This window comes from Cervus canadensis, chromosome 6 (assembly GCF_019320065.1).
Source record: "Cervus canadensis isolate Bull #8, Minnesota chromosome 6, ASM1932006v1, whole genome shotgun sequence".
NCBI lineage: Eukaryota > Metazoa > Chordata > Mammalia > Artiodactyla > Cervidae > Cervus > Cervus canadensis.
Window position 1 is genome coordinate 40,138,756 of NC_057391.1, and position 27,945 is coordinate 40,166,700.

At 37.3% G+C, this 27,945-nt stretch overlaps 1 protein-coding gene across 1 annotated transcript; it reads right to left on the reverse strand.

Moving 5' to 3' along the window:
* Nucleotides 1–15: 15 nt before the first annotated feature.
* SAV1 (salvador family WW domain containing protein 1) lies at nt 16–27,945 on the reverse strand. Its single transcript, XM_043471644.1, has 5 exons — nt 27,227–27,945; nt 24,543–24,986; nt 12,784–13,054; nt 9,870–10,013; nt 16–1,424 (listed from the first exon to the last, which is right to left on the reverse strand). Exons 1-5 carry the CDS (start codon nt 27,318–27,320, stop codon nt 1,223–1,225), a joined length of 1,155 nt encoding a protein of 384 aa, XP_043327579.1. The 5' UTR covers nt 27,321–27,945; the 3' UTR covers nt 16–1,222.

The following is a 27,945-nucleotide window of genomic DNA, read 5'->3' on the forward strand; positions in this document are numbered from 1 at the left end:
CTCAAATGCAACACATTTAGTTTCCACAAAAATATATTTAATAAGCTTGTTATATAAAATCAAACAACTAACATTTTCAACATTTTATCAATAACTCATATTCACCGATATCTAACGAGGAGTACTTTATATTTTGAAAGATTACCTAAACTAAAAAATTATTTACATATTTACAACACATGTAAATACAACTGAACAGCTATTTCAGCAAGTGCTGAAATTCACAGAATTGTAGAGATTTATAGGCTAGCTGTGCCATAAATTTGTCTGCAGTCAAATGTACTGTGCTAGTTATGAACAGTGTCTTAATAACTACTAAATCAAAAGGAAAATAAGTTGGGAGGAAAATGCCAGGTTTTAAACTTCTGTGACAAACTTGGAAGATAAAAAATATGTAAAGTCAATTTAATGACCAAGATTTCTTAATGAATCCCTGATTGTCATTTTTGGCAGCTCAACCCAGTCGTTTAGGATGGCAACGTGCCGTGCTGTTGGGAAGTGACCTCAGTCTCATCAGAACCATGTTGCTAAATGCCATAAGAGCCCTGGCCCAAAGGAAGGAAGTAACGTTAGCAACCCTTGAGTACTGTACACAACATTCCCACACAGGCTGGAGCCTTTTACCTAAATTTATTCCTGAAATGTTACAGGCCCTTCACCCTTTCAACACCAAAAAAATACTTTTCCAACATGTTTTAAAACAGTTCTTTACATTTGGGGGCAGGGAGGAGGAATAACCCTATATATTATATATAAAAATGTATCACAATAAAGGTTCCAAGTCATTTTGTTTTGAACTACACGTGGTAATATTTAAACCAATTCCAGACAATATTCCACACTACAGCAGTAAATGCTTTTTAAATACTGCATACGTTATCTCTTTCTCTGTTTTTTAAAGAAAGGTACTACTATTGTGACAGTTTACCAATGATCATTTCCTATTTAATATCTGGTTAAATGACATTTGTCTCCATCAAGAATATGCAAAGCAGTTTTCAGATATACAGCATTTAAAGTGTCACTGTTGGCCCTTAAAATGATAAACTCATTTTTTTCTCAATAAAATAATATTTTTAATAACAAAATACATGTAAAATTAGAATTTTATAATTTCCAAAAAGTAAGCTGCCTTTATTAACCAAAGTATTTGCAGTTTTTTAATCTGTGAAAATATTTTAAAGCCCTTATAAAACTTAAATTTTGTTTTTAAAAAATTAACTTAAAAATTCTTGCCATGTTGCTGGGCATACCACTGCTGTCTCTGCTTACGATTTTCCAACTCCGTGAGAAGAGCCTGTCTGTAGGCTTCATACATTTTAACAATCTGTTCCAGTTCTTTCATGAAAAGCAACTTTAGCATTCCCTGGTATGTGTCCAGGTCAGCCAGCTGAAAGAGTTCCCACTTCAGAATGTGGTCATATCTGTTTTAAAACACAATCAGACATATGTTCACACCATACACATAAATATATATTTACATTAGTAAACTGGTCTATTTTATAAGTATCAATTTATTATAGTTAATAAACCATAAACTTCAATTTAAAATAACCAAGTTATTATCTGCTAGTTAAATACACTACTTTTTAGGAAGAGGAAAAATCTGCTATTATTACTTCATTTCAATTTCAATTTAAAAATACCTATTTTGTTCATCTTATATATCAGTTATTCTAATATTAACACTAGGTAATAGTGAACACCGATTTCAAATCACTGTGGTTCTGTAATTTTGAAGAACACATTTCATGCTGTTCATAAGTTCATCCAAAGTTAACTGTCAGGAAGGTAAGAATACTTTAGACCACACTGTCCCTCAAAGAACAATACAAAAAAACAGGCAAGATCATTTGTGTCATTAGTGTTGATAAAGCTTTTTGAGGTATACTGTTCACTATAGCAAACAAGGAACTAAGCAGGTAAACAAATGAAAAGGAACCATCATTTGTGGGCTGCATAATCCTGAGGCTGAGTATACACTATTACAAACAACAACAACAGAAAAAAACAGAAAAACTCAAGCCAAAAGGAAAGAACAGCTCTTTTCGAATGAGAATAAACAGATGTTGAAGACTGCACGATATGGGAATGGACTCATTTAAGTTTACATTTATATACATTTTAGAAGGCTTTTAGTCCCTTTTCAATGGTAAGTACATCACATACTGAGACGAAGTATACAACAATCTACTAAAGTGGTAATTTACACTTTGCATTGAAAGGGACCTGAAGACAGCATTCTAATCCAATCATTTTATTTTATGGATGAAACCTAAAGAGGTGTGTGTGTATATATATATATTGCAAAATTGTTCAGTGACTAAAAGATCAGAAAGGTAGAAAACTATAGGGACCAAGATGTAGGAGAGTAATAGTTCTGAATGATTAATACCTATTAAGACTAGAAAAAAAACTTGAACTAGAGCAAGGCATATACCTATATATTATGTTTCTCAAATCATACTGCAAAACAGACATAATAGGAAGAACTTGAACTGTAAATTCTAGTAAATTTATTCTTAATAATTTATAATATTTCCTACCCAATGATTCCTTGGTAACTAATTTATCATCTTATTCCAAGGGGATCATGTAGTATTTTTTTTAAAAAGGGAAACAGCGAACAAATGTAGAGCAGCCACTATGAGCCTCATACTGTGCTTGGCATGCTGACATACATTTCTGTACAACTTGGGTATGTGTACCAGAATACCAGAAGCACAAAATCACAAGGTAAATATAGTTTGGACCCCAAATTTATTAATTTAATTACTTAATGAGTACTGCAAATTTACTAACAGATAAACTTAGCAGAAAGCTTTATATTCTCTTTAGAGGGAAACTCCAACTATTTGCCAAATTGGGAGACATACTACAAAAAATACTGAGTCTCCATGAAGCAACAGTTGTAAGGTGTTTCCTAGAACCTCTGCCTTTCAGGTAGCTTAAGATTTTACATATTTGTTTGAAACAAATTCATAATTCCTAACAACAACAAAAACCCTTAATCTCCTGAAGTCCGAATTTCATAGCTAAGGGGCATTTCAGCAATGTCTACTGATTCAAGATGCTAAAATTTATGCCAGGTGAACTATAAGCATGTTAAAGCTCATTTATCATCTGGATACTTTATAGCAAGAAAAAGAAGGGAGAAGAATAAATATAGTAATATTAGAAAATATCAAACTTGTTTTTAAGACATGTTTGGGCTTCCCTGGTGGCTCGGTGGTAAAGGACCCACCTGCCAATGGAGGTGATGTGGGTTTGATCCCTGGGTTGGGAAGATCCCCTGGAGAAGGAAACGGCAACCCACTTAAGTACTCTTGTCTAGGAAATCCAATGGACAGAAGAGCCTGGCAGGCTATAGTCTATGGAGTCGTAAAAGAGTCAGACCCAATTTTGCAACTAAACAACATCATTCTGTATACACATTCAAGTTTTAAAAAAGAAAAAAGCTTCAGATAACTTTCTGACTTCCCAATCACAGCATTTGGCATCAAGAATTAGATTTTGTGTAGAAGCAAGAAAATCAGAGTATTTAGTGAAAATACTCTGGGGAAGAGGAAAAAGCACTCTAAGGAAAACTATAAATGATAAGAGTATGCAATCTGTTAATTTCCATTCCAAATCCTTGCCCCTGCTATTTCTGTATAGTGACTTCCCTTCTGCCTATGCCCACTATTTAATTTTTTAAAGAAAACAAAACAAACAAACAAAATGTATGTAATTCCCATTCTTCTTAATAAGCCAAATAACCTGCTTCAGTTTAACTTTTGGCCACTATATACAGGTAAATCATTCAGAAAGTAGGATGTAAACTACTCCAGTATCCTTTTTTTTGCTATATTTTACCTACATCAGTATTCTATTCAAACGGTGCTATAAATAACCTATATACACAAACAGCAATTGCTGTAATGCTACCAAAAAACCTTGTTCACACTCCAGTGGATGCTGCCTTCGGAGCCCAGAAAGTACTGCTATTCCCAGCCCCAGGTATCATATGTAGCCCAAGTTTCCTGTGCCTGCCTTATGTAACAGTATGCCCACTCTGCCTTTCCTCCTATACCCAGAAGTAAGTCAACAGTTATACTGCAGGATCATAGACACAGGAATAAAATAGAGTCTGTGCCACAAACTATTGGGGACTGGGGTGGGAGGGGGGGCAGATGGGCGGGGGCGTGTGAGGAATAATGGAAAGTAAACATGTTCCTGATGTTCTTTTTCTTGTTAAAGATTAAATCTTTTAGTATTCTCCTATAGTTCAACTTGCTGACAATTACATGATACATTACAGACTTCTATGACCAAACTTAGAAACTTAACTTTACTAAAACCAATAAATAATTAGAATATTATCTGTTTTAAGCCGGTTCTAGAAGTATATACAAACATTAATTGATAAGTTACTGCTAGAGATAGAATTAAAGCACTTTAGAAAGCTGTATGATGTCCATTGTTTGGTAAACAAGAAGAAACAAGCTAATTTTAAAACCTCTTGGATGAGATAAGTAATAGATTCTCCATTATCTAATTCATAGATAACAACTCACCTTTTGTTGACAGACAATATTAACCACTTCTAATCCTCTTCAGAGACAAAAATTTAGTATCAACTAAAAGGTTTCTAGACCTCTTGTTTTAAGCAGTAAAGGAGTACTTTCTCCTTTACTGCTTAAACAGGACTTAAAAATAAACTCTTCTCACTGGCCCATTCCGATCTATTTGGAAAAAAACTGAAGTGGTAAATTTCCTACAGTTTTATAGCTAGTTCAAAGAACCAGAGTTGAAAGAAACTATAACCTTTGGAAGTCTTTTTTTTTTTCTTCTTTTTTTCATAAGAACCAAAGCATTCCATTTAAGTACTATCTTCTTCCCCTCAAAAGGAAAGCTTTTTAGTTATTTCTAACAATTGCTATAGAGTAGAAATAACAATATAGAAAGAGTAACCCCACTCTTATCAACTCCCAGAAACAACAAAGGTCAACAGGCACATCTTCTTCCAAACTTATGGAAACAGAAATGTATGTACACGTTACATATGACTTAGAATCGGCATATTAACAAAGGCTTTACACAGCAGTGTATCAAGTGCTATCAAGACTGAAAGAAGGGAAAAAGGGAAGACAAGTCTGCTCTCTCTCCTCATCCCATTCCTATACTATATAGATTATAAGATAAAGAGGCTTCTGGAGGTGAGCTCAGACACCAAACCTTGCTTAACTTCTATGGATAAATGTCTACAGAATTTCAAATCAATTAAAAACCAGACTTCTGACAAACACTGTTTATACTTTGTAGAGTAATATCTATAATTAGAACCTATTTAAAAATTACACTTAACAAGGCTTAAATTTGACTTACGGAGGAAAAAACTGATCCTTTTAGACCACAACCTTCAAATATCATCTTACCTCTCTGCATAAGGCCACAGATCAACAGCCATGAATTTACAGACTGAGAAGATGGAAATGGATGTAAGGGAATGTTTATGTTGACCAAGAATAAATAATTCATAGTAAATGACCACCCCAACCAGTAACACTGAAGAAGCTGAAGGTAAACAGTTCTATGAAGACCTACAAGACCTTCTAGAAATAACACCCAAAAAAGATGTCCTTTTCATTATAGGGGACTGGAATGCAAAAGTAGGAAGTCAACAAACTCCTGGAGTAACAGGCAAATTTGGCCTTGGAGTACAGAATGAAGCAGCACAAAGGCTAATAAGAGTTCTGCCAAGAGAACGCACTGGTCATAGCAAACATCCTCTTCCAACAACACAGAAGACTCTACACATGGACATCACCAGATGGTCGACACCAAAATCAGATTGATTATATTCTTTGCACCCAAAGATGGAGAAGCTCTATACAGTCAGCAAAAACAAGACTCGGAGCTGACTGTGGCTCAGATCATGAATTCCTTTTTGCCAAATTCAGACGTAAATTGAAGAAAGTAGGGAAAACCACTAGACCATTCAGGTATGACCTAAATCAAATCCCTTGTGATTATACAGTGGAAGTGAGCAATAGATTTAAGGGACTAGATCTGACAGACAGAGTGCCTGATGAACTATGGATGGAGATTCGTGACATTGTACAGGTCACAGGAATCAAGACCATCCCCAAAAAAAAGAAATGCAAAAAAGCAAAATGTTTGTCTCCAGAGGAGACCTTACAAATAGCTGTGAAAAGAAGAGAAGCGAAAAGCAAAGGGGGAAAAGGAAAGATAAACCCATTTGAATGCAGAGTTCCAAAGAATAGCAAGGAGAAATAAGAAAGCCTTCCTTAGTGATCAATACAAAGAAATAGAGGAAAACAATAGAATGGGAAAGACTAGAGATCTCTTCAAGAAAATTAGAGATACCAAGGGAATATTTTATGCAAAGATGGGCTCAATAAAAGACAGAAATGGTAGGGACCTAACAGAAGCAGAAGATATTAAGAAGAGGTGGCAAGAATATACACAAGAACTGTACAAAAAAGATCTTCACGACCCAGATAGTCATGATGGTGTGATCACTCACCTAGAGCCAGACATCCTGGAATGTGAAGTCAGGTGGGCATTAGGAAGCATCACTATGAACAAAGCTAGTGGAGGTGATGGAATTCCAGTTGAGCTATTTCAAATCCTGAAAGATGATACTGTCAAAGTGCTGCACTCAATATGCCAGCAAATTTGGGAAACTCGGCAGTGGCCACAGGACTGGAAAAGGTCAGTTTTCATTCCAATCCCAAAGAAAGGAAATGCCAAAGAATGCTCAAACTACCGCACAATTGCACTCATCTCACACACTAGTAAAGTAATACTCAAAATTCTCCAAGCCAGGCTTCAGCAATACATGAACCGTGAACTTCCAGATGTTCAAGCTGGTTTTAGAAACAGTAGAGGAATCAGAGATCAAATTGCCAGCATCCACGGGATCATCGAAAAAGCAAGAGAGTTCCAGAAAAACATCTATTTCTGCTTTATTGACTATGCCAAAGCCTTTGACTGTGTGGATCATAATAAACTGTGGAAAATTCTGAAAGAGATGGGAATACCAGATCACCTGACCTGCCTCCTGAGAAATCTGTATGCAGGTCAGGAAGCAACAGTTAGAACTGGACATGGAACAACAGACTGGTTCCAAATAGGAAAAGGAGTACGTCAAGGCTGTAAATTGTCACCCTACTTATTTAACTTATATGCAGAGTACATCATGAGGAATGCTGGGCTGGAAGAAGCACAAGCTGGAATCAAGATTGCCAGAAGAAATATCAATAACCTCAGATATGCAGATGACACCACCCTTATGCAGAAAGAGAAGAAGAACTAAAGAGCCTCTTGATGAAAGTGAAAGAGGAGAGTGAAAAAGTTGGCTTAAAGCACAACATTCAGAAAACGAAGATCATGGCATCCAGTCCCATCACTTCATGGCAAATAGATAGGGAAACAGTGGAAACAGTGGCAGACTTTATTTTTCTGGGCTCCAAAATCACTGCAGCTGGTGACTGCAGCCATGAGATTAAAAGACGCTTACTCCTTGGAAGGAAAGTTATGACCAACCTAGACAGCATATTAAAAAGCAGAGACATTACTTTGCCAACAAAGGTCCATCTTGTCAAGGCTATGGTTTTTCCAGTGGTCATGTACGGATGTGAGATTTGGACTATAAATAAAGCTGAGTGCTGAAGAATTGATGCTTTTGAACTGTGGTGTTGGAGAAGAAAAGAGTCCCTTGGATTGCAAGGAGATCCAACCAGTCCATCCTAAAGATCAGTCCTGGGTGTTCATTGGAAGGACTGATGTTGAAGCTGAAACTCCAATCCTGTGGCCACCTGATGCGAAGAGCTGACTCATTGGAAAAGACCCTGATGCTGGGAAAGATTGAGGCCAGGAGGAGAAGGGGACGACAGATGATGAGATGGTTGGATGGCATCACCGACTCGATGTATATGGGTTTGGGTGGACTCCGGGAGTTGGTGATGGACAGGGAGGCCTGGTGTGCTGCGGTTCATGGGGTCGCAGAGAGTCAGCCACGACTGAGCGACTGAACTGAACTGAATTCCAAATTCATTGTATAATCATTCTAATTATCCTAAATTTTTTTTTTTTTTCTAATTATCCTAAATTTTCTAAACTCCTCTTTGGCCTATTTTATGCTGATAGTTGGGTTTCTGAAATGCAGAAGAGTAAGGCTACAAAATATTACCTTATATAATTGTCAACAGCTCTACACATTCAATTATTATGTGTAAAATACCTAGCAAAGTACCAGAAATTGAATAGATACTTAGTAAATGATAATAATTATTAAATAAGAAAATAATAATGACAAAAGTTAAGAGTATGAACTTTGGAATTAGAGATAAAGGTTTGAAATCTACCACTCAATATGTGTTTGATCTTAGCAAAGACTAAGTTATTTTCAGCTATAAAATAGGTTTTGGGAAGATTATATGAGAGAACATATCTGAAAGTTTAGCACAGTATGGTTCAGGAAACATTGTATTATCAGTAACTATTTATAATACTTTCAAACATCCCCTTTTCTGAAATCACAGCACTTTGTATATATCAGTCACTGATCTTTATCACACTGGATTACTGATCTGAGTGCTTCTGTTTTCCAGGGGAGCTCTCTGAGGCAAACATTTCATTTATTCATGATTATACTGAACAGTGCCTCGTGTGCTCAGTCACTTCCAAGTCTTTGGGACTTCATGGACCACTGCCCATTAGGCTTCTCTGTCCATGGAAATTTTCCCAGCAAGAATACTGGAATGGGTTGCCATACCCTCCTCCAGGGGTCTTCCTGACCCAGGGATTAAACCCACATATCTTGCATTTCCTGCATCAGCAAGCAGATTCTTTACCACTGCACCACCTGGGAAGCCCTGATCATTGCCTACTACCCAACAAATATCCTCAATGAGCCTAGCAAACTCATAGCCATCTTTAAAAACTAGCCCCATATATTTTCCTTTTGGGGGCATCTTTCCTTGCTCACTCATAATAATGAGAAACTATTACTAAGGCTTACTCAAGTCAGCTGCTGTACCATTTTGCGTAACCACTTAAGCTTCACCACATCAAGTAAGGGAGATAAAATTACTATCCCCTATGTTTCAGTAGAGCAAAAACACTTAGAACTAAGTTCAGTAACTTGCCCAGGGTCACTCAGTTAGTAGATAATGGAGACAGAAATCACACTTTCCTTCCAGATAGTTTCCTTCCTGACTGATCTTAACCACTATCCTATACCTTTAGTGCAAAAGTAACAGTCATCATTTACTAAGAGTTCTTTTAATGTGCAAGACACTAAAATATGTGTGACACATATTTTAGATGCATTATTTTATTGAATACTTAATAACCTTAAGAGTAGATACTATTACTATCTCCAATTAACAGAGGACAAAACTAAGTTAAGCACCCTGCCCGGAGTAACAAAGCTAAGGTATCAGTGAACACAAATCATCTCATCCCAGAACCTGAGTCACCACACATAATATTTCCTCAACACCCTGTGTCCTGCTTGGTTTCACCTGTGTACCTAGGACTTACCCAGGTCCTTCCTTTTATCACTTATTTGCAAGCTATCCTCATATCCCGTATGAGAATGTAAGCTTTTCACTGCATCTCTATGTAACAGCTCAGGTCTGCACATTAACAGAAAGTGAAGATGCAATAAATGTTTGTAAAACTTCTATTTCTAATCAATGACTTTTAAACTTTATAAGCTGTGATATCCCTTTTTTGAATAAAAGCCCAATATTATTAAGAGAAAAAAACACTGTGTGCTGTGTGGTTTAAGCAGCCCAGAGACTCCCTTCAGCCTTCCACTCATGCCTCAACAAAATATGTGCTGTAAATTCACTTACTTCACAGGGGCTCGAGCATAAACCTGAAGCCAGTCAGGAATTTCTGCAGTATGATACGGATTTGCAGGTACCAGAAGGGACTGATTTCTCTCGGCTTGCTGTGGCTGGTATGTAACAGGAGGAGGTTGATCATACCGAGGCACACTAAGAAGACAGAACAAACGTTCATCAGGATGACGGCCTCAACAGAAGAGGAAGTGTGAGAATACTGACTGTAAAGTGCCCCTTGCCCACACTTCTACCACCTTTTTTTTTAAAAACTATACTATAGGAGAAGTAAAATTCACCTTCTCTTGGAAACTTATAGGTCATTAGTGATATATAGAGAACTAAGCTAAGCTTTACATATTTTTAAGAGGTTTCTTCTGGCTGATATTTATTCCTTTCAAGGGCAACTTCAAAGGAGGCTATAAAAAAATTCAGAACAAAGTTATAACCTTTATAAGGAGGCTTAAAACTAGAATCATAAATTTTAGTAATAACTAAGTAATTAGCTATAAATTTATATTGGAAAAGGTGATAATTTTTCTCAAAATAAGAATGGATATTTTCTTTCTCCTTTAGGTTGAAAAGGGGGTATGGAATAGATGTTAAAGTAGTAATGAGTACTGTGCTTGAACTAGCCACCTAACTATACCACTTCCTTTCCACTTTTACAACCTTACAAGAGCATAAGGGAGTTAGAGCTGATTAGAGCCTGTTTTAAATCAGAGACTTTAAAATAAAAAAGGCCACATTTTCAATTATTTCTAACAGCCTATAAGTGCTGGGGGAAGGAGGGAGAACAGCAAGGTGGGGTGAAAGCTGTTCATGGGAAAATGCTAAGGAAAGCTTGAAGGTTCAAGGAACCACTTGAAGCTTAAAGACTGAATTCTGAGAGACCAAACTGGCCTATTCCAGACTTGGAGACAAAACTGGAAGAGCCTACCTCCAAAAAATCGTTTATGTGTATATCAGAAAAGGTCATTCCAGTACTAAACTAGGACTAAAGTGTGTGTTGGATTACACTGTAGTTAACAATTTAAAGATCAATGTGCAAATGGTACTGAATTTTATTTTCAACTCTTTCATAAATAGGTGCAAAGTGAAATATTCCTTGATAGCACAGTTGGACGGGAAAGAACAGAAGTGGGAAAGAACTGAGGCTTTGAAGTCAAACTGGCCACTTACAAGTTGTATGAATGTAGATGAATACTGCTTCTCTTCTCTAAACTTTAGCCTCCTGATTTGTAAAACTGGAATAAATTCATACCAGAGATGACTGTTCTAAGGATTAAATGGCCTAGTATAATGAAGAGTTATGTATAAGGATTAGCATAATACAGATAATCAAATAGCTACTAATACTACCTATCTCAGATTAAAGGTGTTTACTCTCTCCTTTTTAAAGTCTACAGAGCTGCTGAGAAAGGCAAACTATAAAACTGCTTTGTAAACTATTAAATTCTACAATGTAAGATTAATGATGACAAACAGAAAACTAAGCTCACTATACACGCAAACCTTTCTATGGACCAGAAAGTCTGCCATTCGGTGACAGCAAATTGTAACCACATTTTGCTGTCTTTTTTTTTTTTTTTTGCAGGGGAGGGGAGGGCATTTCTATCATTTTCTATCATTTATTCATTCAATGTCTACCTGTGTGAATTTCTGTGTTTGGTGCTGGGGACACAGCAGTAAATAAGTGGGACTCATCCCTGCCCTTGGGTAAGAATTGTGATCAGGTTGGAGGGACAACTGACAAATCAGCCCCATGTCACAGGCCTGAAAATGGAAGCCAAGGAGAGTCGCAGCAGCCTGCCTGAGATGGTGGTGAAAGCAGGCAGAGGGGCCAGAGCCCAGCGAATGCAGAGTAGTTAATCTGGCTCTTCTGAAGGGACAACAACTTCACTTGTTCAATAAACACTGAGTGCGTGCCACTAAATGGAATCACTGGAAAAAAACTGCTTTTCAAAGTTGAATTAATAAATCCAAACATGTAAAATAATTAAAACAACACAATAATGATAAAGCTTAGTTTTCTGGGTGATAATATTAAAATGTATTTTCAAAATAATTTAAATGGTTCTAAAAAATGCAAAAGTATGCTCTAACCAAACATCTGTGCTATGCTAGATGATATTAAGCAACAGCTATCAACATGCTGATGATATTCAACCCATTTTTAATTTTACAGCTCAGTTCTTAAGAGCTCAATGTCGTTAACTGCAAACATTTGCAATTTCACACTAAACATTTTATGTACTTTGAAATCCAGTGTGTATTTTACATGTATAACGCATCTCAACTTGGATTAATCATATTTCAAGTGCTCAACAGCCATATATGACAACTGGCTACAGAATTCAAAGGCTAGAAGTCTGGCTATCAATGAAATCTACTGATAGGCCAGCATCAGTCAGAATAACCCAAAGGATCACTATTTATCAAACAGATCTGAGATGTTCTGTACAGTTTCAATTTTTGCTTTCTTACCTGGCAACAGTTAAGAAACAGAACATAAAATATCAGTAAACTGAATAAACAAGAAGACATCATTATAATTCAAAAGTATATTCTACACATTCAAAGGTAGGTCTGTATTTTTAAAGAAATTTAAATGTAAAAAGATGAGAATTTTATTTATTTCAATCTCTGGCTATCTTTAATAAAAACATTCTGGCATATTAAAGCAGAACCTGATCATAAGAATATTGATCCTGTTTTTGAGGTTTATTTTTAAAGTTTTTTAATTATTAAAGTCATTCATTACTAAATATAAGTCCAGAAGTTGTGAAAGATAAAGTTTTCAAATCAAACATCAGAATACCTTTCTCACTGATGAAAATGTAAGTTCAAAATCTAACATTAAAAAAAAAAAAATCTAACATTAGACAATCTCCAAACAAAAGGGTTAAAACAGTCAATACTCTACCTTGGAGCACAAGGATGCCTATACTGAGCCTTTTTATTCGTGTGATCTACATAATAGGTTCCAAATTCTGAAGACTCAACGCGTTCCCATCCGGGAGGAAGTCCTTCTCGCTCAAGAGGATGGCTCCAATGAGTTGTATTTGTGTTGTGATCTATGTAATATTTCCTCCCTCTCATTGTCCAGTCCACAGACCAGCCAGGAGGAAGGGGTAAATCTTCAGAACCATGGTTAGCTAAATTTCCTAATGATGTAGCAGCAACTCTCCCAATACCTGAGAGGAAAAACAGAAGAAACAGAACAATTATTATAGCTAAAAGATATATACCATATGAAAAACTCAAAACTATCCAAATTATACTCTCCCATTAAAAAATCATGATTTTTACTGTTACAAATAAAAAATTTTCTTAAAACTAGACAATATTACTGTTATTTAATTACAAAAGGAGAAAAAAAACCTAGAATCTATGAAATTAGGCTCTTTTTGTTGATGCTTCCATCACCAGATCATACAAAATAAAACTAATTAAGCATGTATACTGCTAAAGGAAAGTGAGGAAAAGAAAAATTCATCTCATTCAAGAGTTAAGATTTGACATTTCATCTAAAATAGCAAAAATGAACTTGTAAAACTATTCCTAGTTTGTAATTTCTTGAAAATAGTATGGCTAAAAAAAAAATCTGGCTGTACCATAAAACTACTAAGGAACTCTACCAAGTATAAGGTAAACATACAAAATCAATGAAATATTTTTATATTAATAATTGAAAACAAATTATACCACTTATAACAGCTCCAAAAATTTAAATATTTACATATCAATCTAACAAAAAATTGCAGGCTCTGTATGCTGACAACTACAAAACAGTGATGAAAGAAATGAAATGGATGTGGTCAAGATGGTGGAGTAGGAAGACCCTGAACTCATTTCCCATGGGCACACCAAAAATACAACTATTAATATTTACAGAGCAACTACTGATGAGAACAACCAGAATCTAGCAGAAAAGATCTTCTACAACTAAAAATATAAAGAAGGAACCACAACAAGACAGGAAGGAAAGGTGGAAATGCAATATAGTCAAGACCCTTACCCCCAGGTGGGCAACCCACAAACAGGAGAATTGTAACTGTAGAGATTCTCCCCAAGGGGCAAGGGATCTGAATCCCACATTAGGCTTCCTCACCAGGAAGACAAGTCCCCAGAACTTCTGGCTTTGTAGGCCAGCAGTGCTCTCTTTCAGGTGAACCAGTGGGCTCTAGGAAATAAAGACTCCACTCTTAAATGGTGCACACAAAATCTCACACACTCTGGGACCCAGGACAAAAGCAATAATTTGAAAGGAGCCTGGGTCAGACCCACAAGCTAATTTTGGGGAGTCTCCCAGAGAGGTAGGAGGAAACTGGGGACACACACACTTGTGGCAGATGTTTCAGGAGTTTGTTCTATCTCAAGGCCACTGGTGCTGGCAAGTGTCATTTTGGAATCTTCCTTTTAACTTATTAGCAAAAGGGCCTGGGCCGTGCGCACCAGTCTATGGGCACTAGTACTGGGACACCTCAGGCCAGGTCAAGCAACTAGCCCAGCTGGGACACAGCCCCACTCACCAGCAGGCCAGCTGCCTTAAGACCTCTTGTGCCCTGAGTCTCGCCACGACATGTCTCTGTCCAGCAGAGGGCTTAGGACCCAGGCCCACACACCAGTATACAAGCACTAGTCCTGGAATCCCCAGCAGTGGCAGCATCAGAACCTGGCTCCACCCACCAGGGGGCTGGCACTAGCCTCAGGACCAGCCTCACCCACCATCACTTTCAGATATAACACTATAAACCTCCCAGGAGATAAAATAGGCAATACATTCTTCAACATAAGTTGTAGCAGTCTTTTCTTAGCTCAGTCTCCTAAAGCCAAAAAAAAAAAAAATAAAAGCAAAAATAAATGGGACCTGATCAAACTTGAAAGCTTTTGCACAGCAAAGGAAACCATGAACACAATGAAAATAACCCCATAGAACAGAAAATATTTGCAAATGCTGCAATCAACAAGGAGTTAATATCCAAAACATACGAACAATGGATACAACTCAGTATTAAAACAAACAACCCAACCAAAAAATGGACAGAAGACCTAAACAGACATTTCTCCATAAGACAGTCAGATGGCCAACAGGCACATGAAAAGATGCTCAATATCGCTATTTGTTAGAGAAATGAAAATCAAAACTACAATGAGGTATCAATTCACACTGGCCAGGATCATCATTTCAAAGTCCCTAAACAGTAAGTGCTGGAAAGGATGTGGAGAAAAGGGAACTCTCTTACACTGCTGGAACTGTAAACTGATGCAGCCACTAAGGAAAACAGTACGGAGGTTCCTTAAAAAAATAAAAATATAATTGCCATATAATCCAGTAATCCCATTCCTGGGCATATACCTGGAAAAGAGGAAAACTCTAACTGGAAAAGTACAAGCACCACAATGTTCACAGCAGCACTATTTATAATTCTCAACATGGAAGCAACCCAAGTGTCCATCAATAGACAACTGGCTTAAAAAGATACGGTGTGTGTGTGTATACATACATATGTATACATGCATAAGGCGTGTATAAATGTATAAAACACACACAATGGAAAGTTATTTAACACTAAAAAAGGATGAAATATTTCCATTTACAGCAACACATGGATGGACCTACAGAATATCATGTTTAGCGAAGTCAGTCAGAAAGAGAAAGACAAATACTATATGATGTCATTTATTTGTGGAATCTAAAAATAATACAAATGAATCTACACACAAAACCGAAACAGACCCACAAACATAGAAAACAAACTTATGTTTACCAAAAAGGGAGAAGAGGGAAAAACTAGGAGTATGGGATTAACAGACACAAATTATTATACATAAAATAGATGAGCAAGAAGGATTTACTATAGCACAGCCAATTATGGCTCAGTGGTAAAGAATCCGCCTGCCAGTGCAGGAGACATGGGTTCAGTTCCTGGGTTGGGAAGATCCCCTGGAGAAGGAAACAGCAATTCACTCCAGAATTCTTGCCTGGGAAATCCCACCGACAGAGAAGCCTGAAGGGCTACAGTCTAAGGGTCGCAAGAGTCAGACATCTCTTAGTGACTAAACAGGGAGTCACACCAGTGTCTCGTAATGACCTAGAAGGGAGCACAACTGCAGAAAACAAGTTACTATGCCATACTCCTGAAAGCAACACAATACTGTAAATCAACTGTATTCAAAAAAAAAAAAATAAGAGAGAGAGGTAAAATCCCTAGATCTAATATATATACACCAAGACTGCCAAAAGCAGATGGGCTAGAAGAACAGTAAAGAAAGAAGTGGAAATAAGAACAGAATACTGTGAAAAACTACACAGCCCAACACACTACCCTGGTAACTTTTCCTTTTCCCTACTTAATCCCCTACCTCTCTAGCAACTACAGCAGCCAATTTCAAATAACTGGCAGAGAAAAACCCAAATTATTCAATAACATATAATAAGGACAGCACAACATCAATCTCTGTAAGAAAAATTGAAGAGGCAAAAAGGCGCAAAACTGATTAAAAAGAACATTCAAAAAAATGTTGAACCAAAGCAGAGAAAAAAATGAAATTAAATATTCTGCCACTGCCATAAGCTGAAAAAAGAATGAAGCAATCAACTCCCTGAAGGAAGATCAAAAAGAAGAAAAACAAGAGCCCAAAAAAACAGATGTTAAAAAAAACAGAGATAATAGATGTGCTTAGGGAAAGAATGATGAAGACAAAAACTGGAAGAATAAAATATGCAGTGTTCGTTACAGTAAGAAAGCTGGCAACTCTTAACCAAGTGCTTAAGGTTAACATCATCAATAATGTCATAAGGAGATCATGTATCTCCTTTATATGATATGATGAAGACACTTCACCTCTGGTATTCTTTTTATAAACCAATACGCCCAGTCTAACCATGAGAAAAACATCAGACAAAATGCAAATCGAGGGACAGTCTACAAAACATCTAACAAGTATTTCTCAAAACTGTCCAGGTCATTAAGTACAAGAAAAGACTAAGCAGTTGTTCTAGACCAAAGAACATTAAGAAGATATGACAACTAAATGTAATGGGGTACTCTGCATTGGATCCTGTAACAGAAAATGAACATTCATGAAAAAACTGGTGAAATTCAAATAAAACGTGTTGTTTTATTTCTTAAAAATTCTTGAGTTCAAAAATTTTTGAGTTCATGAAGATACTAAAAAGAAAAACTTATTGGTTGCCTCCAGAGGTAGTTAGGCAATTATTATGAAAAACAGTAAGCAAAGGGAAAGGTCTAGCATGTGTCCTGTCTTATACAAATTGCCAAAATACTAACAAAGGAAACCAAATAATTAAGCAAAGTTCTTCACTATAGAACTCTTCCTTACAGAAATCCAACTAATAAAGAAATGACAACATTAGAATATCACTACTTGCAACATCTAATGAAATATTGGATCTAGCCAATAATCAATACTGGCTTCCAAATCACTACGTGAAAAGCTGACAGAATATCATGATGGATGAATTGGGATGGCATCTGATCCCATGATCAATTTTCACATCACGAAAAGAGAAATCAGTCATTATGTGTCTCTGGATCTGATGCAACAGAATACATAACATCGCCTATGAAGTACTCTGGCAGAAAGGAAAATGCAAGAAAGAAAACAAAATCACTCTTGCTGAGTACCCTTTGGGAAGAAAGTCATATATTTCTAAAACATATGGTGACTATAAGACAAAACAAAGCTAACAAGCCTTCTGGTGAAGCTGACTTTGGCTTCTGCTATTTGCAATTGGACATTTAGTAAGTGTAGCTTAAGCAACTTCAGTACTTAAAGAGAAAACATTTAAACAGAAAAGAAATAAGCCAACGTATTAAAGACATGCACATAGGAAATATCTACAATCATGCTGTTTAAGCATGCAATAGCTTTACACTTTCGCAAATTTCCATCACTGAAGATGCTGCAGTACTAGTCACAACCAAGGATAGCAATTTTCAGAAAGAATTATAGACTCATTAGAAAAGACCCTGATGCTGGGAAAGACTGAGGGCAGGAGGAAAAAGGGGCAACAGAGGATGAGATGGTTGGATGGCATCATCAACACAATGGACATGAGTTTGAGCAAACTCCAAGAGATAGTGAAGGACAGGGAGGCCTGGTATGCTGCAGTTTATGGGGTCATAAAGAGTGGGACACAGGGGGCGGGGTTAAAAAAAAAAAAAAAAAGAGTGGGACACAACTTAGCGGCTTAACAACAACACAGTCAATTCAATGTATTCAAACTGAGTTATTGATAAGAACCATAACATTATGACCCAAAAGAGGTCCCCCTGGAACTATATACTATGTATATATAATGCATTATTATATATACATAGAGAAATAACTATATAAATAGATTTCTAAATGATGCATTAAAAACAAAAAGCTATTATAGTAATTAAAAACCATACAGGCTTAGAGAGTACTAAAGTCTGTGACAGTTTCATTCAGCCAATCCTAATTTCTATATACTGAACTTACCTAAATCTAGAAACACATGCACTGTTAACATGTAAACAATAGTAGGTACCAAAAACCAGATTTTAAACTATGATAAACTTGAAATTCGTATTTAGAAGAAACACAAAGACCTCCCTATAAAACTTCTTGTGTCCAGGAACTAAACCTTGACAGGTTGATAAGGGAGCCACGAAGTCCATAAAGTCCCAAATAGGCTCATCAGCTTTGCCAATACCATGTGAAACCATGATTCCTAACCTTTTAGGAGCTATCTATAAACAGTTTTAGTTTCATGACAATCCCCCACTCCTACTTTCTGAAGCTGCCATATGCACTAAAATTTTTTCAAACTATTATTTGCATAATCCTATAAAACCTATTGGGAGATGAGTGCACAGTACAAAAGGACTGGACATCACCTATCTAAAACATAAAACATTATCAGTAATATCTGTAGCTCTGTGCCTGTGCTCGGTTGCATCCAAGTCTCTGTGACCCCATGGGCTGTAGCCTGCCAGGCTCCTCTGTCCATGGGATTTTTCAGGCAAGAATACTGGAGTGGGTTGCCATTTCTTACTCCAGGGGATCTGACCCAGGGACTGAACCCGTGTCTCCTGCATCTCATGCACTGGCAGGCAGATTCTTAACCACTGAGCCACCTGGAAATCCGTAATAAGTCTGCTTAGTCACTCAGTCGTGTCCAGACTTTGTAATCCTTTGGATTGTAGCCCACCAGGCTCCTGTGTTCATGGGATTTTTCAGGCAAGAATACTGGAGTGGGTTGCCATTTCCTTCTCCAGGGGATCTTCGGGAAGATACCCTGGATCTTAGTAATAAGTCTAGCAGACACTAAAAAAAAAAGCTATCTCAAGCTCTAACACACCAGACCTCCACACTTAAGTTCAGCTAGAAAGCTGAAACTTCGATAATCAAATATGCCAAATATGGAAAAAGCATAGAAGAGCACATAACATTCTTACCAAAAACATGAACTACCAATTATAAATGTCTACTCTGTTCCTGGTCTTTTCCATATGTACTATTTCAAACTCAATCAGCTCTCTGAGACAGAGGTATGATTATCAATTTACAGATGAGGAAACAAAGGTTCAAGTAAGTTACATTACCAAAGGCCATACAGATGGTGTAAGGTCAAATGACAAATCTATTACCTACCACATAACCATACCACAAAAGATCAACCATAATTCTTCAAAGAAAAATATGACTGTCGCTAGTAAAAGAAAATGCAATCTGTAATTCTGAACTTGTTTCTGAGCTATAAGAAAAAAAAAATAGTTCTCCATAATTTCAATTAGTCTGAGAAAAAAGTGAATTCATAATCTTTAAAATAACTTTCATTTGCAGGAATTAATTGCACAAGCACCTTCCACTTATATAAAATAAACTAAAACATTAATACGCTAAATACATAATTTCCCAAAGACACCGATAAAATATTACTTCGTCTCTCCACAAAGCTTTCACTAGATATCCCTCCAAAGAACTTAATGTCTCACAACTGGGCAGATATCTACAAGATCTGCCCTTACGGACAAGCTCAAAAACTCTAGCTTCCTAATGCTAAAGTAATTACAAAAAATAAAACGGAATCTGGAATCCTAATGAAGGATACGAGCTCCAAGATAATACTAAACATTACAACCCATGTTATAATCAAGATGTTGATAAAAAATTATACGGATTAAACAAAGCCAAGTGCCTTTTTCCTCCTCTCCAAATAACTACAAGTAAAACTGTGCCCCTAAGGATTATTACCACATCCTCAAAAGAAGATTAGGGTTAACTAATAATTATGCATTTCCTGGAGTAAACACAACTCCAGTATTTTGTTTGGTAAAGCCTGGCCCTTTTTAATTGGATGTTTATAACTTGATTTCTTTAGCTGTCTTTAAAAATAATATTTAAAATTTTGATACTTAAAATTGCATAGAACTAAATTATTTAGGCACAAAACAAAGGAATTCAATTTGCCTTTAGTATTCCAGCTAAAGACTTCCTGTTAACAGCAGAATTTCTTTCTTTGGCACATACGGTAACTGCCTGACTGGTATGTAGGCCAAAATGTTAAAGGTCAAATTTCACAGCTAAATGTGGAACATCCTAGGCCCTAAAACCGTTTAAGATATTATACAACTTGTTTTTTTGTACTTCTGCTAACTACAATAAGATGAAATTAACCCTTGAGACAAAGTGTTTCCTAAAAGTTTAATAACTAATTGGCAGGTATTACTACTCTCAGAACTTCCATGGTGGCTCAGATGGTCAAGTCACAAAACTATTTTCTTCCATACCTTTTTTATGCTTATTACATTAGTAACAGCAACCAAAATTTAAAACCTGTGAAAATAAATCTGTCTAGAACACATCCTTACTCTCCCACAAACTTACTTTCTCCTTTCCATTCATTCAAATTTCTTGAACTCTCTCCAGCATATGAAAATACAGTAAGTTTCAAGTCTTTTCAAGATGAATTCAAGAAATTTCCAGCTGCTGTCTCATATTCAGACTTTTTCCCTCTGGAAAAGACAGCTATTAGGGCTTTTCTATTGGGTTAATAATTGGTTATTAATCCTCCCCTGCCACTTAAGAGACTCCTGCAAAGTAGTATCATTTTTATCTCTAAAAGGTATAATATTAATCTTATTGCCCTGGTATAAATTAATGTTAAGTGAAATTTCTTAAGCATGTACCACTGCTGCAATTAATACAAATCTTTTTTTAAATAACATTCTTTAATTTGAAAAAATATCCAATTAACTTTTATTTCTAAAATATGATTGGAAAAAGTTGTTTTAAAGTCTGTCATTAAAATTATAAGAACTGTATCAGATTGCATAAGTAGGATCCTAAGACAGGATCAGTAGAAATTAGTTTTTACAGTACTTACTCAATACTTTTCAAATCAGAATTTTAAAATATTTTACACTGGTATCAGATTTTAACTTGGTATTATTAATTTCTTCATACTTTAGGCATAAAAGTGTCATGAGCTATCAGTGATGTCTGCAACATAAATATATATGGGAAAGGTAAATGTGAAGAACAATAATCTTTATTAATGACAAACTGATTGCTATAAGCTATTATTTCCAGTACAGACTTGAAATCTGTGGATCCATTCACTTATTCAACCATTTAGTTTTACAGCACCTCTTATACAGCCAGGTGCTTTGCTAATCCTATCTGACTTTTTTTTCCCCTCATCCCTCAATAACCATCAGTGGCAAAGGCCATCCAATGCAGATGTGTCCCACTTCTCCCCTTTCCAAATGATCCCAGACTAGGTCAGATCCTCACCAACATTTAAAATACTGGGACTTCCCTGAAGGTCTTAGTGGCTAAGACTCCCAAGGCAGAGGACCAGGGTTCAATCCTTGATCAGGGACCTAGATCTCACATGCCACAACTTAAAGAGTTCTCATGGTGCAACTGACATCCAGTGCAAATAATTAAAATATTAACTGTAAGACATGTACCAAATGGAAAATTAAGGGGCACCAAAACACCACATAAATAGTGCTTAACATTAAGAAACTCATTCAAGTAAAAAAGCAGGTATAAGAAACTGTATTGGGTATAATCACAACACTGTTTAAAAAACAAAAAGAATGTCATGCAAAAAGATGAACAAAATAACTAAATACAAAGAACTTCTGGTATAATGAGTGCTTTACCTTTACTTTTCTGCATTTTGCAAATTTCCTATAACAAGCAGGTATTACTCTAAAAAATTTATAAAAATGAACTTTATTTTTAAAACTCACTACTGGGCTCCTCCTGCGCCCGCTGCTGGCTCTGGGGGCGCAGAGTGGGGCCAAAAAAAAAAAAACAAAAAACTCACTACTGGATAACAAACTATTTCTAAGATTAAAAACTACACGACATTCAGTTCAGTTCAGCCGCTCAGTCATGTCTGAGTCTTTGCAACCCCATGGACTACAGCATGCCAGGCCTCCCTGTCCATCAACAATTCCCGGAGCTTACTCAAACTTATGTCCATTGAGTCAGTGATGCCAACCATCTCATCTCATGTTGTCCCCTTCTCCTCCCGCCTTCAATCTTTCCCAACATCAGGGTCTTTTCAAATGAGTCAGCTCTTTGCATCAGGTGGTCAAAGTATTGGAGTTTCAGCTTCAGCATCAGTCCTTCCAATGAACACCCAGGACTGATCTCCTTTAGGATGGACTGGTTGGATCTCCTTGCAGTCCAAGGCACTCTCAAGCATCTTCTCCAACACCACAGTTCAAAAGCATCAATTCTTCGGCACTCAGCTTTCTTTACAGTCCAACTCTCATATCCAAACATACTACTGGAAAAACCATAGCTTTAACCAGACAGACCTTTGTCGGCAAAGTAATGTCTCTGCTTTTTAATATGCTGTCTAGGTTGGTCATAGTTTTCCCTTCAAGGAGCGTCTTTTAATTTCATGGCTACAGTCACCATCTGCAGTGATTTTGGAGTCCCCCAAAATAGTCACAGTTTCCACTGTTTCCCCATCTATTTGCCACGAAATGATGGGACTGGATGCCATGACTTTAAGTTTTCTGAATGTGGATATTAGAAATAGCCAAAATAAGCACTAAAGTATGCAACTGTCAATCCTTTAATCTAGAAGCACTTTTTACAAAACAGGTACTCACCTATTTTCACTGCAGTATTTCTATGTCTAGAAAACCTCTCCTCTTCAGTATCCCAATGAGACTTGAATGTCAGCTTGCTCCTGCCACCTATTCCAGACTATTCTTCAATTTTCAAAACTTAAGTGATTTATTTTCTCCTGAACTTGTAATTAAATCTCATCTTTCCTTCAAATGCATCTTAAGTTTGCACTTCGTCTCTAACACCACTGGTACCTGAGGTCCTCTTTCCTCTAGCAATCTATTCCGAATACAACTAGTAAACTAATATTTCAACACTGCTTTCATAAAATTAAAATCTCGTCCTTTTGAAATCTGCAACGGCTTCTGCTTGACCTGAGTTTAAATTGTATAGCCTGCTGTTGCATCATTAATCTCTTTTCCACCTTATTCAAACTTATTCCAACTTATTTCTTCAAACTAGACAGAACTACACAGTTCCCTGGATTTACATATCTGCTGTTTTCACTGATTTTTCACCTACCATGTCCTTTCTATGTCTCTTGTCAATCTGAAGTCCAAGCTCAAAGAAAACAGTTCAGATCCCACCTCTTCCACGAACCATTCTCTATGCATTCTAGCCTATGCTGATCTCTCTTCTGACTCCCCTTAAACAAAGTGCAACAACTAACTCGTCTGTGATCATTTGGCATATATGAGTTTTGTTCTCCCAATTAAGGTATCAGAACACAGATACCAAAAGGGAAAATACTAGACATATTAATACTAAATGAATGAAGTGTAAATGTATCAGATATGTTTTACTTTTATCCTGCCGAAGTGTAAAGCCTACAACTTAGTAGGAAAAAAATCAGATGAAAAAGTTTGATTTTTCAGCTTGCTTCAGTTTACCTAGTGTAATCTAGTACTTTAGGAATAAAGTAGAACTGTGCATTTTACCTCTCTTCTGCTCCCTGTACTATGTCCCAAAGTCAGCAAACACAGAAAGCAGAATTTAAAAAATTATATGGAAAATATTTTTCCCCATTGCAAAAAGAACAAACGGACACAACACACAATCAACCATTTGACAATAAGCCTTTTTAAACCAGGGAAATAATTATTTAACTACAAAAACAGGTCTATTAAAAACAAAACAGAGCAAGTTCTAGCTAAGCTATGATGCAGTTGCCCATGGTATCACCTACCATGCCCACTTCTTCCTATTTGCCTTTGCTTTCCCAGGTTTAAGTCCAGTTTCTCTGAAGTTGTAACCATCCCATTCTACCAAATCTAAACCTAGAGTCAATCCAACTATAGACATTAAAATCTCTAAGTTTTCAAAGTTCATACTGCCTAGATAGCCTTCAGATATGTACCAAGATTTTATAAAATAAGTTAAATAGATGAGTTAATGGACATAAAATTCTTTCCCTCAGTGCAGGTGAATAATTATTTGCAAGCTGGCTTAGCAAGACTAGCAAAACAGAGTAGTAGTTCTCTAGGAGTATCTGTTGGCTTTCCAAGAAAATCCAGAAAATATCATCTTAATGAAGTGTTAATAAATCTAAATATACAAACTAATGTCATATTTATAATTTTAAGTTACCTGAAGCATGCCTCCCCTGATTCTGTGGCATTCTTTGGAAGAGATCATGGTTGTATTCATAATACCTATAGTCTTCATGTGCACGATCTCCAAGTGGGCGCCTCCTCTGACCATCAAAATAATTATCTGAATAATAATATCGGGAACCAGAGTCTCCATTTTCGGGAGCAAAGTTAACTTCTGTTAAAAATGACTGAGAAGAGCCATACTCCCTAGGGACATCTGCTAGACTCCTGGCAAGGTAAGAAGGTGCAGATAATCTGTTGCTTTCTCTTCTCATCATTTCATGAGGTGTTCTTTGAATTGGAGTTCTAAGGAAACTATGGTTTCTTGAAACTACTCCATCTCCAGAAGCTGAAAATGCATTAGCACTTGAATCTGGAAGACAGATATCAGTTCGTCTTGGAATTGTTGGACCGTGCCGGATAAAAGAAGGCATAAGATCTATAATAAAACAAAAGAATAAAATGACTAGTAAGTAATATGCTTTTCCAAAGTTGTTTATTTACATCTTACCCCAAAATGAAAAATTTCAATGGACTTAAAACTTTAGCAAAGTATCTGGGTATTTTAAATTGAGGCTGATTGCCATATTCCTACTCAAATGAATTTATAATTTGTATGAATGTGTTGTAAGTATGCTCTACCAGAATCAAACATATTCTGCATACTACCAAACATAATATGATGAAACATCACTAAGTTTAACTACAAAATACATATTAATGAAATACTCATGAATAAATGTATAAAAATAGTAAACAACCTAACAAATGGATACAGTTACCAGCGTAATTTAACATAAGTTTGTTTTGCCGATTTTACTTCATTTCCAAAATTCCCCAAACTCTTCTTTAAGTAAAACACAATTTAAAAAATGAAACAGAACATAATGCTGTTCTCAAACATGTAAAGGTGAATTCCTTTTAAAAAAAATAAAAAATTATTAACCTGGCATTCTACTCTTGGAATTATGTAGCAGTAGTACAATACTCAAAAGACAGAAAAACTAAAAATTAAGCTATGAAAATTTAAAAAAAAATTTTTAATCTTATTTCAAAAAGACACACAAATGTTGAATCAGTTCAAAAACAAATTAAAAAAAAAACGCCAAGTCTAAAATCATGGCTCCTTTAAGAACAATTATAATTCAAAACAGAAGAAAATGGCAATGGCTTTAAGGATACAGTACTTCTGAATATAAAACTTATATAAATACCTTAAGCATTCCTAGTTAGAAAGCACACACCTTTAAAACAAGAAGAAAGCTGGATCTGGAGACCATTTATTAGTTCACTAAGTAGACAGTATCAGAGGGCACGCATATTAATATGCAACAGAAGCCAAGCAGACAAAAATTAGTATCTGAATAAACAAGGTTCAACATTTGATGAAATTAAAACAAAATACTATATATCAAAAGTTATTTGCTAAAAGGTGTGGCAAACATATTTCATGATTTTAAGGAATGTTGAATAAAACTGTTTATCTGAAGCTAACTGCAAGTTAACCTAAACTTGGCCAAAATCCTAAGAGACTACATAAATGAAAAATAAACTATTAAAAAAAGTTTTTAAAAATCAAGTTTCAGGTTACTGATGTACCCATCCGATCTGTTCTGTAAGAAAGCACTGCAAATACAAGGATAAATCTGGAAGGTTGATGATGTGGTTATAATGGAAAAACATGCTCTCCACCCCTTTTTGTGCGATCTTGGGCAAATATTACTAGGAACCTCTATGAAAAGCTTTCCCAATTACAATATGAGGTAATGCCTAAGTCACAAAGTCACCAGCTTCCAAGAAGGAAACTTACACAAAGGGCCCAGCACTCAGTATGAACACCAAAAAAATTGCTCCTTACCTCACAAATGTTCTGAACACACAAGCAAGAATTAAAAATTCAAAAGATTCAGTCGGAAAATTAGAGTCAAATACTTAAATTGAAAATAAGTGAAGTGCCAGCTAAATGCACTCCATTAAAAAATGTTTACAAACACACACACACAACTTTTTTCGTAATTTCCCCAAAAGTATGATGGAAATTATTTTGAGTCTTTGGCGGATTTCTAGGAGGTTTTATCTGAAGAAATTCTCATGAACACAGCCAAACACATATAATTTTTGGCTCTTCAACCCTGAGATCTACAATTGACGAGGCTTTTTAGGCAGCAGCTACAACAGCGACGGTCAGCTTTCACCTCCGGACGTCATCATCCAACAGCTGGACTAAGAATTCTACTCAAGCGTTCGCACAACTTCGAGCAGGGCGAGTGACACTCGCAATGTTTGCAAACACAATGCAAATCTCGACGTAACAAGAGGAAAACATGTGCCCCAGTGTAATCCCTTTAATTCCTACAGAACCAGGGGATGAGCAATTTGTTTCCTAAAGAACATCTTTCTTCCAGTTCTCAAAACCAACAACATAGCTTCAAGAAGGGAAGTCTGTGGATTTTGAGGGGCGGGGCGGGGGGAGACGGAGATGGACTAACTTAAGTTTTTTACTCTTTATCAGCTTTCAAACAACGAACATCACTCCAGGCATTTAAAAAAAAAAAAAAAAATTCACAGAGGCCAAAAGGAAAGAGAAGCCGCGGGGAGCGGCGTCGGACACCCAGCCCGGGTCCCCCGCAGCTCGTGGCCGCCCAGGCCAGGTGTGGGCGCACCCCGCCCGACACTCACTCCGCAGCAGAGGCGACGTCTCCTTCTTCACGTACTTCCCCTGCACCTCGGCCGGCTTGGACACTTCGTTTTTGGTTTTCTTTCGGGACAGCATCCTTGACCACAAGGCCCCAGGCCACGCCAAGCAGCCGCCCTAAGGCTCCGCGCCGGGCGCCGGGCGTCCCCGCCACCACCTTCGCCGGCGCCGCCGCCTCCTTCCCTCCCGTGCCGCCGCCGCCGCCTCTCCGCAGCCCGGGGTTGCCCACAAGGACTGCCGCATGTTCGGGGCGCTAAGCGCGCCGGTCACCGCTCAAGCGCTTGTCAGTTCCTTCCCGGAAGTCTGCCGGCTCCGCGTCGCTGCCCGAGGACTCCGAGAGAAGAGCCAGGAACGCCCGGCCAGGGCCATGGTCCGCTGCTGGCCACCTAGTAACCGCTACTGCGGCCGCCGCTGTCGCCGCCTACGTCCCGTAAACTTTCCCTGCGGCCGCTGGGAATTCTGGGAAACTCGACGCAGCGCTAGCGCCGCCGCCCCTCCCCCACCCACTCCTGGGCGCGGCTCGGGCTAGAAGACGCGAGGCCGCCCTATCGGCTAACGGGTCGCCCCGGCGTCTTCGGGAGGAGCAGCGGCAGCCTTCACTCCAGTTCTACGAGGAGCAGGTCTGGTGGGCACTTTAGACGAAACGTACCAGACTGAGCCCAGGAGGCCGTGGCGCGCTCCTGCAGAGGAGCGTCCTCAACCG